At 48.9% G+C, this 15,482-nt stretch overlaps 6 protein-coding genes across 6 annotated transcripts; 2 read left to right on the top strand and 4 right to left on the bottom strand.

Annotated features, from left to right (window-relative positions):
- Positions 1-169: 169 nt before the first annotated feature.
- Positions 170-3,461, bottom strand: BO80DRAFT_450977 (hydrogen/calcium exchanger domain-containing protein; the record flags this gene model as incomplete). The annotated part of the gene is made up of 7 exons (XM_025721851.1): positions 170-805; positions 854-1,331; positions 1,420-1,671; positions 1,736-1,915; positions 2,288-2,581; positions 2,647-2,943; positions 3,001-3,461. The coding sequence occupies 7 exons, from the start codon at positions 3,459-3,461 to the stop codon at positions 170-172; spliced, it is 2,598 nt and encodes an 865-aa protein (XP_025580565.1).
- A 566-nt stretch (positions 3,462-4,027) lies between these two features.
- On the bottom strand, positions 4,028-4,857 carry BO80DRAFT_4355 (uncharacterized protein). The gene has a single exon (XM_025720912.1). It carries the CDS (start codon positions 4,759-4,761, stop codon positions 4,225-4,227), a length of 537 nt encoding a protein of 178 aa, XP_025580564.1. The 5' UTR covers positions 4,762-4,857; the 3' UTR covers positions 4,028-4,224.
- Positions 4,858-6,402: 1,545 nt separating this feature from the next.
- Positions 6,403-8,189, top strand: BO80DRAFT_343211 (cystathionine beta-synthase CYS4; the record flags this gene model as incomplete). Its single annotated transcript, XM_025715224.1, has 4 exons — positions 6,403-6,662; positions 6,730-6,764; positions 6,834-7,510; positions 7,563-8,189. The coding sequence occupies 4 exons, from the start codon at positions 6,403-6,405 to the stop codon at positions 8,187-8,189; spliced, it is 1,599 nt and encodes a 532-aa protein (XP_025580563.1).
- A 1,856-nt stretch (positions 8,190-10,045) lies between these two features.
- Positions 10,046-11,415, bottom strand: BO80DRAFT_4241 (signal recognition particle receptor subunit beta). The gene is made up of 2 exons (XM_025719194.1): positions 11,093-11,415; positions 10,046-10,980 (listed from the first exon to the last, which is right to left on the bottom strand). Exons 1-2 carry the CDS (start codon positions 11,303-11,305, stop codon positions 10,231-10,233), a joined length of 963 nt encoding a protein of 320 aa, XP_025580562.1. The 5' UTR covers positions 11,306-11,415; the 3' UTR covers positions 10,046-10,230.
- Positions 11,416-11,788: 373 nt separating this feature from the next.
- On the top strand, positions 11,789-13,526 carry BO80DRAFT_420521 (putative beta-1,6-glucan biosynthesis protein (Knh1)). The gene is made up of 4 exons (XM_025718388.1): positions 11,789-12,213; positions 12,278-12,378; positions 12,468-12,870; positions 12,962-13,526. Exons 1-4 carry the CDS (start codon positions 12,001-12,003, stop codon positions 13,025-13,027), a joined length of 783 nt encoding a protein of 260 aa, XP_025580561.1. The 5' UTR covers positions 11,789-12,000; the 3' UTR covers positions 13,028-13,526.
- Positions 13,247-15,328, bottom strand: BO80DRAFT_420520 (glutamate 5-kinase). The gene is made up of 5 exons (XM_025718387.1): positions 15,117-15,328; positions 14,841-15,028; positions 14,671-14,781; positions 14,522-14,617; positions 13,247-14,462 (listed from the first exon to the last, which is right to left on the bottom strand). The coding sequence occupies exons 1-5, from the start codon at positions 15,151-15,153 to the stop codon at positions 13,635-13,637; spliced, it is 1,260 nt and encodes a 419-aa protein (XP_025580560.1). The 5' UTR covers positions 15,154-15,328; the 3' UTR covers positions 13,247-13,634.
- Between the last annotated feature and the right edge of the window lie 154 nt (positions 15,329-15,482).

Raw genomic sequence — 15,482 nt, 5'->3', positions numbered from 1 at the left:
GTTGCCCAAAAAAATCATCTGGATTGATTTGGCCATTATCATACATGAAGACCCCAGCTATATGGTGCCTGTCACCTCCCCACTGCATACATCTATTAATGACATACTATTTGGGCATACAAGCCTATGTAGTATTTTACTCCGAATGTTCACGCAAATCGGATGAAAATCACTCATTCAGCCCTTTTGAACCCCATCTTTCTACGAACTTATCTTGGCCTCTATCTCGCCTGTGAAGCACGGACAGGTCGAGTCCTTCTAAGCCCTTTTGCATACGATTCAAATCATCCTCGAGATCGGAAAGTTTTCTCTGGTGGTCCAGGTTCGAAATGGAGGTCTCAAATTCTGAATCGGCGTGCAAGCATGTGGAAAGAAGTCGGATTGCCCGATCTGTAGGAAGCAAACCAGCCATTAGCGGTGAATCTGCAGCGACGCCATGATCATGCAGCCCCTCGGTCAACTGCTGCCGCTTCTCTTGCAAAGCTTTCGAACATCCATCGACCCCTTCTGCATGGAGCATGGAGTCTAGAGATAGTCCTACTCGGCGCAATACCTTCGCCACTGAGTGCAAATCACGGAGCGCAGTATTGCACTTTTGCTCCGAATTAGAATTAGGAGCTGACTGTGCAAAGGCACGTCTCAGTGATTCTCTTCTGGGATTAGGCTGGCTCGAGAAAAAATCGCCAATCTCCGATCGATGCGCAGCAGCGATAGCCTCGAGTGTTCCACAGAAAGATTCCCGGTCCTGCAGGCACCTGATCAAATCTTCTGTGGACAAGGTCATCTCTGAGACAACATCCAGAACCTAGTGCGCGTCAGTAAAGCGAATTTACGAAAGCATGTGGTTACTCACATAATCCAATCTTTTGTGGGAAGCCATGCGCAACTTCCCGTGGTGGTTGCGTAGCTCGTCTATCACAGGCTCGGCGAACTGCTGTCTTGAAGACACCTCCGCCAGTATGTCGATCTCGGGATAGAGAGACTCAAGTTCTTTTTCTAGTGCCACCAGAGCTTCCTCCTCGAGCGGTACTGGCTCAGCTCGTGTTTCCACAGAGTCTACTTGTAAAGATTCCAAATATAATCGATCAAGTCGGCACTGTATCTCATCAGCGACATATTGGGCAAGAGCAGCGCTTCGCTCCGATGTTTGCTTCGCATTAGTTTCATCTTGCTCAGTAATCTCAATTCCGGAGGCGAGTCTCTCCAAGTCTGTGATCAACCTATCGTCTTCCTTGAATCGAGCTGTCAGAGAGGAGAGTATTCTTTTGGCCTCTGCTGTGGCTTGCTCCGATACACTCCTCATTTCCGAATCCAAAGCATGAGCTAGATCACTAGACTGCATTATACACTCAGCAAATCTCTGTAACCGAACAGGGATGAGGAAGCACTACCGCAGCAGCAAGATTCTGCCTTCCCGACTTATGCTTCTGGTGCAGTCGTGCTAGATCCCTACTTTGTCTCAGCCCCAGGTCCTCATCCGACTGGCCATGTCGACTCATATTCTCGTATTGTGATGTTAACATGTCTGTTTGGGTCTGTATTGCAGCCGTAGAAGCACCCAGTGTTTCAATCGCCCGTCGAAGGTCATCATCCAGAAGGGGACGAGTTGCATTCAACTCTGTGTTGGTCAAAATGCCCTGCAAGGCGCCGGAACTCTCAAGCTTCGAATACCTAATGGAAAAGTATAGTAATTAGCGATAGGGACAGATCTACTTTCTAGATGGGTCAAAAATACAGTATGAGCTCTTCTTGTGACAGCAAAGTGTCGGTGGTGAGATGCTCTGTCAGCCATTTCGCAATCTTGGGGCCATCTGTCCCATTGCTAAGGACTGGCTGAAGTTCGTCTCGCCTAAACGGGATTCCGCGATCTCTGAGTGCATAGATAACGGTGGATGATGGGTCCATTGAAGGGTTGCTTTGGTTGGATCGTGGCGTAGTGAAGTTTGTCGCTGCCTCCCGGAGCGGAGTCGGGATCTACTGTTGTTTGCTGCTTGCTTATGTTTATCCTCGGCAACTTTCTCAGATGCCTCAGGACAACCTTACCGGGGAAAGCACTTCAACATCGAACTTAGTACTAGCATAACAGTGATTATGCTGCTACATATTGATCGAAAAGCAGGTCGTCCATTAGTGCTGTGGGTTTTGTCTTTTCACCCAGAAGTTCCATTTGACTACTAATGAACACACTCGTACCCAACTAACAGCCTCAACACGTTGGTATGGAAATGCAACCTTTTCATGATACACAGGGTACTATATTTTTTATTAAATAAGCAAAAATTTTTACGTTTCGGTCTCTCCTTCTGGCACAATCTGAGGATAGTACCATGTGCTAACGGCGATAATAACGTAGACCAGGACGCATAGGCCCCCCTCCAAGTAATTGGATTTGCCATCGCGAAGAAAGTTCCCGACCACCAAGATGGATAAAACAACCAGAACGATCATAAATATCTCAAAATCGAGACCCATGTCCTTGCCAATGCCCCAGCCCACAAGGACTACCAGCGGTGCATTCAGCAACGCAGTCTGGATCGATGGACCAAGGCAGTGAAAGAGTGCGAAGTTAATTTGGTTGTCCCTGTTAAAGTCAGCAAAGGCGAGTCATGCGGGCATGCTCGAAAAGGCCCTAGGGGGTGTGCTTACCAAGCTTCATCGATAGCAGTCAAATGCTCTGCTGCCTTCTCTACTAGAGGCACTAAAATCAGGCCCATGAAATTGTCCGATACGCCTCTTTCGTTCACAATATGCTCTATTTCTTCCACCAAGAAGACCGCCGACATGCAGACACAAGCGAGCGAGATTCCAATGGCAATAAAACATTCAATTAGTGTAAGCTTCGCCCGCTTCATCTCCTTTTCGCGATCTTCATCCTGATGCTCGTCGAACTCAAGCACTTCGTCAAAGATACTGTGATGGCTATGAAGATTGTAAAACAGATACCTAAGGCAAGTAATAAGTATTCATGTCGATGTAGTGCTGCGGAGAGTGAGAACCTACATCAAAAAAGCCACTAGTAAGATGATGGCTGTGGCTCTACTGATGATCAGTGTAGACTGATTCAAGTCTTCCGTCGACATTTGTACATGCGTATGCGATGCATTGCCTTTCAGAGTTGAATAAAAAGCACTCGGGATTAGGAGGCCAAACCCTGCGACTAGCAGGAGCCCTGAGCCTACTTCGCTGACGGCCTCATGGAACGACTGATCTGCACGCCCAATGCCTCCACAGAAGAAGCATAGACCCAGGCAGAGTAAGAGATTCGCCAAAATTGAGCCGAGGATGGCGGCCTGGATAACCGGAATCAGGTTGCCACCTTCGTCGTTATGAATCAGGACCATGAAGAGGACGATCTCGACAACCGAACTAAGGGTTGTCTCCAGCAAGACACCGAATACTTTTGGTAACTTTTTTGCGAGCTCTCCACCCGCGAATCCAAGCAAGTTCGCCGAAGGCACCATTGCGATATAGTTAAGAGCAAATACCCAGACATGGAGGTCAGGCCGGGCGAAATGAATGGCAATTGCAGCTGGGACAAAAGGCCAGAGAACATTTACCAGCATGGATAGAGTACAAGTGCTCCGAAAACAGACGCGCAGGAAATGGCCCGGATGAATCCCAGTCCGCCCACTCTCTCCAGCGGTATCGATGCGAAACAGCCCATGTTGGCGTCTCTGGTTTTTCTCATTGTGCGTTGGTAATAGCGTATCACTCTGCAATCTCTCCGCCGACCGAATGGAATCCGGCATCGATAATCCGTCATTTCGTCGGGGTTCGCCTTTCTGTGAAGAGTTCAGGCTCGCCTTGACGCTATCCGTATTAGACCCCATTGCGTGGGAGGCGGTGTTGTTGGTCGGATAGAGAATTAATTCGAAGCCAGCCGTAAGTGCTTCCGCAGACTGTATATCCCGAGGTATGCTCTGGAGAGAGAACAACCGAGAGAAAGGAAAGAAAAGAAGAGAAAAAAGATGAGGACGACGAAGAGGAAGAGGAATAAGATAAAAATGGTGAATGGAATGAAGCTAGAAACTCAAAAACAAAGGCCAGAGTAAAACAAAATGTGAAGGGACACACAGATGAGGGTGATTGAACCGCGTGCTCTAATGGACACAGATATACATAGACATGACCAGCTAGTGGCTGAAACCCAACGCCATGGATAGTATTAGAATATGAGAAGGACGGGGAAAATAGAGGGCATGGAACATGTACGGTCACCGGAGATTATGCACGGCAGATAAAGGACAGTGGATTTATATCCCAACCAGACAAGGGTTTCAGCTGTCTGTGCTGGCAGATGCTGACCCTGGAGTAGAACGAGAGACACGAGGGGAATCTCTGGGGCTGCAACCATCTGCATGGACAAGTTCCCAATGGCAGTTCCTCCATAGTACTAGTAGTACCCTTTTCCATGATCGCTGTCATTCTGATTGGCGTATATCGCACGACGCAACGCCGCCCGCTATCCTCCTCATGGTTCGCGCTGGGTAGAAATTTTAGCATACGGAGTATCGATAGATCATCTGGGTACTCAGGAGAATCGATCCTTCCAACCGAGGCGATCCCTAGGCCGTCCCGACTGTCAAGACATCGATGTCCAAGCCGTAAAGTCTTGGCAAGCCTATGAGCATCAGCCTCTGGATGGAGTGGTGGCGCTCCGGCATCTTGGCTGCAAAGGCTCCCTGTCCAGAGGCATCGAATGCCAGCAAGTCGGCCTGGATCATGGATGCCTTGAAGCCTGTTCGTGGGTATGCTAAGCATGTTACACCCTGTCGCGATAATAATGAGCAGCAGGGAGACATGATTGTCATAGACAATAGTGTTATCCTTCTTCGGCTTTTCCTGCTGTGAACACTGGGAGGGAGAACTGTTCACATAATAATAATACACAGCCACGATTGACTCGTGTCGAATCCTGCAGCTCGCTTCCAGGTGGGTACATCCGGTGGGTTAAGACCAAGCGGTAAATTACGGTCTAGCTTGGCGGCGCCCGAACTGTCTAACAGTACTGAACTAACTCTCTTGCCGTACGGGAGTACGGAGTACATCTAGGTAGTAGGTAGTACCTAGTACCTAGGTACTTCAGTATAAGCTTAGATTCTCCTAGGAAATTTACACCCGGTCAGTCATACTCGGTGTGCAAGTCTGGATCTGTGAAAAGAATAGGACATCATATCCTCAAATCCTAAAAGCCAAGTATTCAGCGAACAAAAATAGTGAAAGATGAGATAATTAGGGGGTGATGTAGAAGGGAACGTACCGGTAAAGGTGCCAACATAGCCAACATTACCTGGTGAATCAGAACCGGCTTGCTTCACGGCCCGTGAGAGGGAACTCAGTTACAGTACTCTGTTGAAAGAACAAATCACTGCATCTGTTTGGGTACGGGAGGTCGGGCCCATAGTAGCCTAGCCACTTCTTTCTGCCTGGGTATGGAGCATATCTCCGGAGTACTTATTTTGGGTTCGAGTTGAACCCCCAACGGTAATCCGGTGAAGGCATGAGTATCCTCCCCATAAACCAACCGATGAGACACGAAAGACATTGCGATCAATGCCTAGAATCTATGGTGTAGGCTTGATTGGCGCCAAATGGATATTCTGAGACTGGTGTCCTCACAATGATCGGTTCTCCGACCAAGTGATCTGCGCTTCCGGGGAGAATCTGCATTCGGGCCTCAGCTACGCAAGCAGCATGCTGCTAGCCATAATTCCGCTTTTGCATTAGTATAGTCTAGGCACAAGTGCCTCTGCCATCCTAGGACTACCACTGGAATGGACTGATTAATATTTGTTACCACCTGTTAAGAAAGATAGCACCATAGCGGACAGAGAGGTATGTATGCCATGCGTCATGAACACTATTTCAATGACCTGCTACTATGGGAGGTACACCGTAGTGGTGCAGCCAGTCTTCTGATTGGTGGTGAATATACATACTACCCACCATGCCTCCACCAAGTCCTGGAAGAAATGGAAGAAGCTAAATCTTGGTGAAGTGACTTGAGGTCACGCTATCTAGATAGATAGATCCTACTGCCCTACTGTGCAGGAATGATACTTAACTATTGCACCTGAGCATGTCTGACGAGTCGCATACACTCACCTATCTACCTTCACATGTCAGATCAACCTGGGATCACGTGGTGCTTATGCAAGAATGCCTCAAGTCGAGCAATATGGCGAATGCGGTTGGTGGCCAACGGTTACCGTCGGGAGGGGTATACCACCAATCTGTTACGAGATTTTTTGCCTTGCCAAAAATTTCCCCCTCCGGCTTATCCTATCTTCTTTGCATCTCAATTCCCTAATATAGCTGGGTAGCTGCTTCAACTACCTTCCACTGTCCGATAATCATACGACGTTCCAATCCAACACAGATCAATCTCGTCCGATAACCACAATGTCGACGATAACCACCCCGGCCGTCCCTCCCGTGGCCCTTGAGACGATCACTCAACATATCGGGAATACTCCTCTGGTCAGATTAAACAGACTTCCCCGTAGCTTGGGGATTGAAGCTACTGTTTATGCCAAACTCGAATACTTCAATGCTGGCGGGAGCGTGAAGGATCGGATCGCTTTGCGCATGATCGAAGAAGCGGAGCGATCTGGGCGCATAAAGCCCGGTGATACTCTGATTGAACCTACCAGTGGTAACACGTATGCAGTCCAATCATATTTTTCAAACATACGAAGGAGTTTTTTAACTTTTATTTCCTCTTGCTAGCGGCATTGGTCTAGCTCTTGTTGCGGCCGTGAAAGGTTGGTTGGCACTTAGTTGAGGTTGGCTTTCGGACTGTGGTTGGCTAATACTCAATGTCGGATCTTCAGGCTATAAGACGATCATTACTCTACCTGAGAAGATGTCTGCCGAGAAAGTGTCAGTTCTGCGAGCGCTGAATGCCACCATTATCCGTACTCCCAACGAAGCAGCATTTGATTCCCCGGAATCTCACATAGGGGTTGCGAAGCGCCTTGAGAAAGAGCTTCCAAACGCGCATATCCTGGATCAGTATGGCAACGAGAACAACCCGCTTGCTCATGAATTCGGTACTGCGGAAGAGATTTGGGCTCAAACAGAAGGTCGGATCAGTGCGATTGTCGCCGGTGCGGGCACTGGTGGAACTATCACCGGTCTTTCTCGTGGTCTCAAGAAGCACAACCCCGACATTCAAGTCATTGCAGCCGACCCTCATGGATCAATTCTGGCTCTCCCCGCTACATTGAACGAGGAGCACGAGAACGAGCCTTACAAGGTTGAGGGTATTGGATACGATTTTATCCCCCAGGTTCTGGACCGGGAGGCAGTCGACAAGTGGTACAAGACTGCTGACAGGGAGTCGTTCCAGTACTCCCGGCGGTTAATTGCCGAAGAAGGTCTGCTTGTTGGTGGAAGTAGTGGAAGTGCTATCTCCGCTTTGGTGCAAGCTGCGAAAGACCAGAGATTCGGCAAAGATGACGTGGTTGTCGTTATTCTGCCTGACAGCATTAGAAGCTACCTTACTAAGGTGCATTTTTCCCCTGTTGCTTCCTAAAATAAATTCTTCTAACTTATTGTAGTTTGCTGACGACGATTGGCTGGCTGCCAATGGACTCCTGTCATCGGCACCTGTGCCCACGTCCTTCCCAACGCTACAGCCGCAGGCGCAGAGCGATGCCTTTACTGGCTCGCAAGTCAAGGCTCTGCGTTTGAAGCCGATCACCACAGTTCGATCCAACATTCCCTGTGAGGTCGCCATTGAGATGATGCGCGACAGAGGATTCGACCAACTTCCGGTGCTTGCAGCTTCTGGGAAGAAGCTCGTCGGACTGCTTACCCTCGGCAATGTTCTCAGCCGGCTGACCCATGGACGTGCTACCGGGAAGAGCCCCGTTGCGGAAGTTATGTTCGATTTCAGCAAGATCCCCGAGATTGTCACCGATCCTAGAGACATGGGGCTTGCCAGCTCGCAGGTCGATCAGAGCGGACGCGATAACGCGAAACCCCATATCAGGGATCGGAAATTTGTGGAGATCACTATGGACACGCCTTTGAGCGTCCTCAACAGATTCCTCGAATGGAACAGTGCAGCAGTTGTCACTGAACGGGATGAGCATGGAGCAATGAGGCCGGTTGCAGTGGCCACGAAGGTCGATCTGCTTACCTGGATGCTCCACAATAACAAGAATGGCGCATCAGCTAATTAGCATCGAGTCACTCACACCGAAACTATCCGTATCTTTGTTTGGCGGCTTTCTTTGTTGGGAGTTTGCTTGTCTCTTGTTTGCTCTCTTTGGTGGATGCTCAACGCCCAATATCACCTTTTCATAATATAGAGTTTCATTCCATGGTGCTAATGTTGCAATTTGCTAGGTGGTAGGAATTCAATGATGATCAATTCAGGTACTCCCGATCAACGAGGAATTAGACACTTTATATCTTGGGACATCTTCTGGTATGACGTATGTAGCTGAGGGTCGTGGTGACGTCTGGGGGACGCTGTTCTGCAAGTCAAATCGCCAGCCTTGATTTCGGCATCCGCGAAGACTCAATCATGTACAAGAATCCGTCTTTCTTGCATACTTTTACGCAGCCAGAATACCGGGCGTATTCACCTACAGAGAATTTTACCCGTTGCGAGACATACCGCCGTTGGACGAGAAGGTGGCTCTGGTACATCTCCCATCGGGACTCTAATCTCCCATCAAGTAGCGGGAGTAGCTTACAAGGATCAGAGACGGCATAGTATGAGATTTACAGACATTCTTGCTAACATGGCAGTCAACAGGAAAGTCAAGAAAGCATTAGGACAGGCAAGAACTTCCCCACCTTTTCTATAGCGATGGCCCAGCATATGACGAGAATCGCGATATCACAACATCACATGTGGATTCTGAAACAGGATATATATTAAGTAAATCCAGATGTCACCACTCGGCTCCTCATGTACAACATACACAACTCATTATCGTAATTGCTAGGAACAACAACAAATTCCTAGCAGCAAAAGAGTAATGGCAGCGTCGTCATATCTCCCTGGGCCAAAAAGACAAGAGGGTCGTGTTGCTCCAATGCAACTTGGCAAATATCTTCGCTGTGAAAGACGCTGCCGATTAGGTCAAGCGCGTGGCTGAGAGACTAAATATACTCGTCTGCAATGGTAGTATAACATTCATTCCCCACTCATCTCAGGTAGCCCTGCTTGCTGTAGGCATCAGCCATTGATTAGATCTTGTCTCCGGGCCTTGGTATTGAGTCCAAGTACGGGTGGTCGCCCTGGAATGTGGAAATGTTATTTGTGGCAACTGCGTTGGCCATCAGGTTCCGGTCACACTTTTTCTGCCCATTTTTAAACACATGCCTGGATTGTCGTGACTTGTTCCTCTCTTAATTGATTATGCCTTGAACTAGATCTAGATCAACTCAACACGCTCACTCGTCCGAAGTCACACTCACCTAATATCAGCGGTATATAGCGTTATAACCATTCTAAAATGGGGAATATCCTCCCGCAAAAGAGATCTGATGTCGTCTCCAGCAAGATGACCCCGGGGTTGACAATATTAAGGTGAATGTCTTATATCCGGAAATCATTGTCACAGAGCAATGGAAAGCCTGGAATGAGTATGTTGGAGGGTTTTGGGAGCGGGTTTTCGATATTTCACACTATCTCCATCCGTAGGCAAAGCACTCAGGACAGCGCCGCGACCGCCATGTATTTTGGCTGCAAGTGACAAGATACCGGCCGTCGGCAATCGATGTCAACACCACATCCCTATTGTCAAGCCATGCGCAGCCACGGAAGTTGCTGATGATCTGTTGCTTGCCCGTAAGCTTTGGGTACGTGGCTTCTATTCTCTCCTCTGCATCGCTTCCCATCGCCCCATGCTTTGATCCATAGCTTGTATGGTTTACTCAGGCCACACTCCGCTGATTGCGTAGAGGGATGGGTAGGCGTCAAGGTGACAGAGCACTTAGATCCCAACAGACAACCAAAAGCATGAGAGCAGCCCCTGCAGATGTATTCGCTGTTTTCACACCATGATCAAGTCATAGTTGACTAAGGATTCGTTACGTTCACGGTCCGAAGCTTTCCATTCCTGCTTAGGATAACCGTTTCGCACGGGGGAAATGTGGACGGCCTCGAATCATTAGAAATTGTATATCCAAGAATTTTATGTATTCATTTCAATTCAGGACATGGCCTATCGCACTGCCAATAGTCCGGCTGGTGTGTAGGGCCATCGTTCACAGACATTGGCCGATCCATTCCTCCCACTTCTTGACACCGGCACCAAGATTGCCCTCCTCATCACTTATGACGGCGCCACCGACAACGTCAACAGTCACTCCAATCTCATCTTCCAAGCTTGCAAAGGTGAACTTAACGCGCGCGTCGGTGCTGCCTAGAATATCATCCTCGTCCTCATGAGCCCCAGTGTCAACGCTAGCGTCCATGAGACCTTTGCTCCTGGACTTGCGAATTCTGTCAATCTCAGCCTCCAACTTTTCATGCACTGAACCTGGTGGCAAAGCTGTGAAGAGATCTTGCTTGTTGGCCATGACAAGAACAGGAATCTCCGAGGCTGCTTTCATTGAAGATTTGCCCTTCCTAAGAGCTCTTTTCTGAAGGATCAAGAGCACATCATAAAGATAAGAAGCTGTGTCTCGCAGCGCCTCGGCCTCCGAAAGAGCAGCAGTATCGGCCATGAACAGGACGCCGCGCAACTTAGATTTCACATCTTTGGATGCCGACATTGATAACAGCGTTGCAAGTCCCTGTGATCCTCGTAGTTTTCCATGCCCGGGGGTATCTCTCAGGCGGTACTTGACTGGGTTCTTGGATACATCCTTCAGGGAAGTGTCATTGACAGAGCGGTAACGGTTCGAAGCCGTGGGGACCGACGCGGGAAGACTGATAGTAGCTACAGTAGACGTTTGCGACGTATGTGTAAGCCGAGAGTCTTTCCGGGCAAGATGCGACGACTTAGTCTCCAGCTATTGCAGACAAAGAAAGGTAAATCAGATGATCAGTAGCGGTTATAACAAGCGAACGACCACAAAGAAACACCAAAGAGATGTATTGGGAGAGACGAAGAGATGGACATACCAGGGTTAAAAGCGCGGTCTTGCCGGCCCCACTGGGGCCTAGGAGTAAGAAATTGCTGGAGGGCGGAGATGCAACTGTCTGGTAGAAGATCAAATGCAGAAGGACAGGGAGGCCAAAAGCAATGAAGAGCGTGACAGCAATCGCAATGGGGTTGCCGTCAAGCAAGCTAGTGGCTATTCCCTCAACAGACGTCCAATCCCCGTGAGAATGCATCTTCTCCGAATGCTCACGTGAATCCGTAGATGTTAAATCAATCTATAGATAAGACTGGTATGAAGGGTATTCACTTAACCGAGGAATGGTAAGAGGTATAGTGTAATTCATGAGGAGAAAGAGCAACAACAGTATTCATAGGGATACCAATCCGTGGCCGCCGAACGTCTTGTGTTTCTTGTCGCCCAAGCTGGCTGGAATCACCGTCTGAATCAGAAAGTCAATAGACTTGGTATATGTGGTGCACCTCCTTCCGAAGCCGAGCTGGCTGCTGACATTCGAAAGGTGTCTTTGTTGGTTGTTGATTATTGCAGCGGTGACCGCGAACCGACCGGTGGGCCAGGCGGATCATGCCACCTTCGGACGGGCGGGCCTCGACTAGATACTACTAAGTACTACGGCATACGGAGTAGACGGGGTGTGCTTGCCTGACTGCCTGACTGCCTGAGCCAAGGCACGTGCGCCTCCGCTCCCGATTGGGTAACCCAGGTACTACTATGTATATACTTCCGTGCCACGGCCAGGTTCCAAGCATGCCGTTGCATTGCAGGGGGTGACGGGAGGGCGTCAACAGTCTCTTGCCATTCATTCCATTTTTCGGCCATCTCCCTTCGCTTCTGCTACGGCCCTTTGTTGGCTATACTAACCATTTTTCTATATTCGTTTTATGTCGCGCTGGTACTACTTCCTGCAAGATGAAGCTTGCACGCACATTAGCGTTTGTACTATCGTTCCTCTCGACTGCTTTTGCGGATGTGGAGTTTATCAACCCAACAACCGGCACGGTCATTAGAGCTGGCGATGTCATTACTGTTCACTGGAGGGACTCTGGCGCATTACCTCGGATGACTGAACTTGTACAATACGACCTCTATCTTTGTGCAGGCGGAGACACACCGGAATCCTACGTAGGTACCCTGTTAATGCCGCTTGTTCATCAAAGTCATACTAAGTATCCCGGCTACGACACAGGAGGATGTGGCTCTTCTTGCCAAAAACGCCGCTTTCTCTAGGGGTAATTCGGTTTCGTTGAGGATTGATCCGGACGTTGGTGGCAATGATGAGAACGCATAGTAAGGCCAATACTTAGCTCCCAGAACATACAACAGGCTCCGTGGAACTGCAAGGTCTCGTCCCTTGCTAACAGTTACGCCTTATGCAGCTTTCTGAGGATGGTCGCTTCTGGCCCTGAAGCCTCGGTCGTTAACTACTCAGATCGCTTCACGCTCACGAACATGACCGGCTCGTTCTCACCACTCATCATACATGGAATCCATTCTGCCTTGCACTCTCCTGGATCTTCTGCAAATGAGGGAGAAGAACATGAGGAATTGCGGAAGAGGCAAATGGTAGGGTCCTATACAATTCCATATCCGTTGCAGACAGGGCCTACGAGATACGCCCCCATGGCTAAGAAGCCTGGAAGTACGATTCCTGCGGGGTCGCCAACCCCCCAATTCTCAGCGAGTCCGTATACCATCGCTACGACTTATCTACCTGCAGCTACCGTTCAGGTTACACTCTCTGCCTCTGAGACATACTCTGTGGTTAGCATCGAGAACACCGTAAGTGTAGCTTCTACCGATCTCCTCTTCCTTACCTCTACCCCATATTGATGCAATATCGAACTAATTGTTCCTGTTTCTTCAACAAAAGGCATCCCCTGCACCGCGTTCTCAAGACATGCAAATGAAGCGGTTTTTAGAAAGATGGAAGGATTAGGTCGTGTAATGATTTGGACTTCTAAGGCCCCAGACAGTCAGGAACATCTCGTTGATCGATTTAGGACTTCTTCCTCTCCGATCGGCATATGTCCTGTTTTTTCACTGATCACATTCTGTAATAATGGCCAGCAACTGGCGTTCAAAGGCTGACGGAATGGGAGTTGGGCATGTGTGTGCACCTGGACTTATGAAATGTTTGATTTATGTTCGTTTGCATCAGTACTGTGTCTATATTCAACGAAAGTGGTCCTGGTTTGTTATTTCCCCCTTTTGACTTACTAGAAGCACAATTCATGCATGGCACATTCTAAAACTACTTAGCAAGACCCTATCCAATTCTATTGTGTCTGGTTTTGTTCCTCTTTCCATTTGTTTGCTCAAGGCTATCGTCCGTTTCTTTAAACGTTCCGCATCCTCTTTCGTCCAGCAGTGGCGAAATAGCTGAATGGAAAAGGAAAGACATATGCTTAGCTACCAAATAGATATCGAATGACATTACTTTGATGGATCAGTATGTCGACGGGGTGACCCTGCTATTGGGGCTTACATCAATGGTACCTGTCGACCCAAAGAGCCGCAATTCCCCGTAAGCGCTCAGGTATCGTTCAATGACGTGGACTTTCATCATTTCGTATGAAAGAGATGTTCTCTCGAAGAGCGACATATTCACTGTCTGCGTAACCAAGCAATGATTGGATCTGCGTGCTTCTGTGGCCCTTGATGCGAATAATTTCACTGCTGCTGTAATTCACTAGGGCACGTCCGACTTCCCTCGGCTCCTGGCCGTGATGAAGAAATTCCCCATTCAGAGAATCCGGTGAGATTTTTTCAACGACAACCAGACGCACCGCTTCCTGTTGGCCAAAATGGCCTTCCACCCCTACAACGCCTGCTGGAAGCAGGCCAGCCTTCTTTTGAAGAGCACTGTAGGCGCCATGATCGATATAAATAGTACCTCGGGGTTTCAGGCCATGAAGGAGCCAGAACGATCGAGACTGGATTGGTGTTTCCGACGGAATGAACCGTGTATGTAGCGGAGGCGGTGTATGCAAGATTGACGAGTGGTCGTTATTTTCGGTCGTCGGGTCAGCTAAAGTTTCTTGTTGAGCTTGCTGAAGGTATTTGACAATTTCGTGGACATTTCCCGGCTTTGAGCTTTTGGTGATGATTGTGGTCACTCCAGCACTGGTTCCCAACTTTGCAGCCACAATTTTGGTACTCATTCCACCTGTCCCTAAGGAGGAGCCGGCCGACGAGACATCGGCTTCCAAAGATGATATATCCGTGACGACCTCAATGGGCTGCGCATCGGGGTTGTTACGAGGATTGGCAGTATACAGACAGTCGACATCCGTCATCAAGAACAGGTAGTTGGCTTTCACCATGGCGGCGGTTATTGCCGACAGTGTGTCGTTGTCGCCGAATTTGATTTCCTTGTACGGAGTAAGCCTGGTATATTTTGAGGATAACGACCCAGGCTCTGAAAACCTACCGAGACAGCGAGTGTGTCATTTTCATTGACAATTGGAATCACGCCCATGTCAAATAACTGTGCGAAGGTATTCTGGGCATTGATATATTGTGTCCTCTATGCCGGGTCAGGCGCAACATGCACTTCAAGGAACCGAAGTGAAGGCTTACATCCGCAATATCGTTTCTGGTCAGTAGTATCTGTGCTACTGGAAGGCGAAGATGCGAGAATAGGCCATCCCAAAGACTCATCAGTCTGCACTGACCGACTGCAGCCAAGGCCTAAAGTCCTCCAATTAGCCACCACAGTCAAGCGATAGGTAGCGTTATCTAGAAGGTACCTGTATACGGGGGAGGTATTTCGGTCTCTCCTCAACATCCATTCTTCGCAAACCTACACCGACAGCACCGGATGACACGAGCACGACATTGTGGCCGTCACGATGGAGCTTGGCAGCAGTCTCGACGATCAAGGTAAGAATTGATAGTATAGGCTCATGTGTGTTCTCATCTACTATGGAACTCGTCCCTATTTGTAGCACAAATTCAGATCAGTGGTTTTTTTCTTTCTCTCTAGAGCAGAATGAATGTTCAGGCCAATTGGATGTACTCCGTACCTAGTTTGATGACAATGGTGAGGCGTTGAGAGGCCATTGCGAAGAGCTCTAAACAGGTCAAATATATAGCTCCCGGAAGTCGGAACCACCTATTTCAAGGCGCTACTAGCAGATTGCAAGATTTGGCCTACCACCCAGGCACAATCGGCTCAGACTGGTTGCGCTAATCTATGGAGCATGATCGGGCATCTATGGCCGTGTACTGCCCGATGGCGGCTACCGTCCGCCGTCACAAGACGTGTGCGATATGCCGGGGAATTTCTTTCTGCCACCACCCACGGTTCACCGCCAATGCGGAGAGCTGACGGCGGAATTGGCCTAGGCAATCTTTCCGCAGCGGTTCTTCTATGATCAGTTCACAGTGCT

Source organism: Aspergillus ibericus (assembly GCF_003184845.1).
Source record: "Aspergillus ibericus CBS 121593 unplaced genomic scaffold BO80scaffold_1, whole genome shotgun sequence".
NCBI lineage: Eukaryota > Fungi > Ascomycota > Eurotiomycetes > Eurotiales > Aspergillaceae > Aspergillus > Aspergillus ibericus.
This window is presented reverse-complemented; position numbering and strand designations above follow the sequence as displayed.

Excerpts from the sequence above, each read along its gene's own strand:
- BO80DRAFT_4355 (XM_025720912.1), bottom strand. The coding sequence starts at position 4,761 with ATGCTTAGCATACCCACGAACAGGCTTCAAGGCATCCATGATCCAGGC.
- BO80DRAFT_4241 (XM_025719194.1), bottom strand. The coding sequence starts at position 11,305 with ATGCATTCTCACGGGGATTGGACGTCTGTTGAGGGAATAGCCACTAGC. Across the intron at positions 10,981-11,092 it reads AGACCGCGCTTTTAACCCTG|CTGGAGACTAAGTCGTCGCA; the intron begins GTATGTCCATCT and ends TGTCTGCAATAG.
- BO80DRAFT_420521 (XM_025718388.1), top strand. The coding sequence starts at position 12,001 with ATGAAGCTTGCACGCACATTAGCGTTTGTACTATCGTTCCTCTCGACT. Across the intron at positions 12,214-12,277 it reads GAGACACACCGGAATCCTAC|GAGGATGTGGCTCTTCTTGC; the intron begins GTAGGTACCCTG and ends GCTACGACACAG. Across the intron at positions 12,871-12,961 it reads TGGTTAGCATCGAGAACACC|GCATCCCCTGCACCGCGTTC; the intron begins GTAAGTGTAGCT and ends CTTCAACAAAAG.
- BO80DRAFT_420520 (XM_025718387.1), bottom strand. The coding sequence starts at position 15,153 with ATGGCCTCTCAACGCCTCACCATTGTCATCAAACTAG. Across the intron at positions 14,782-14,840 it reads AATACCTCCCCCGTATACAG|GCCTTGGCTGCAGTCGGTCA; the intron begins GTACCTTCTAGA and ends GGAGGACTTTAG. Across the intron at positions 14,463-14,521 it reads ATGACACACTCGCTGTCTCG|GAAATCAAATTCGGCGACAA; the intron begins GTAGGTTTTCAG and ends ACTCCGTACAAG.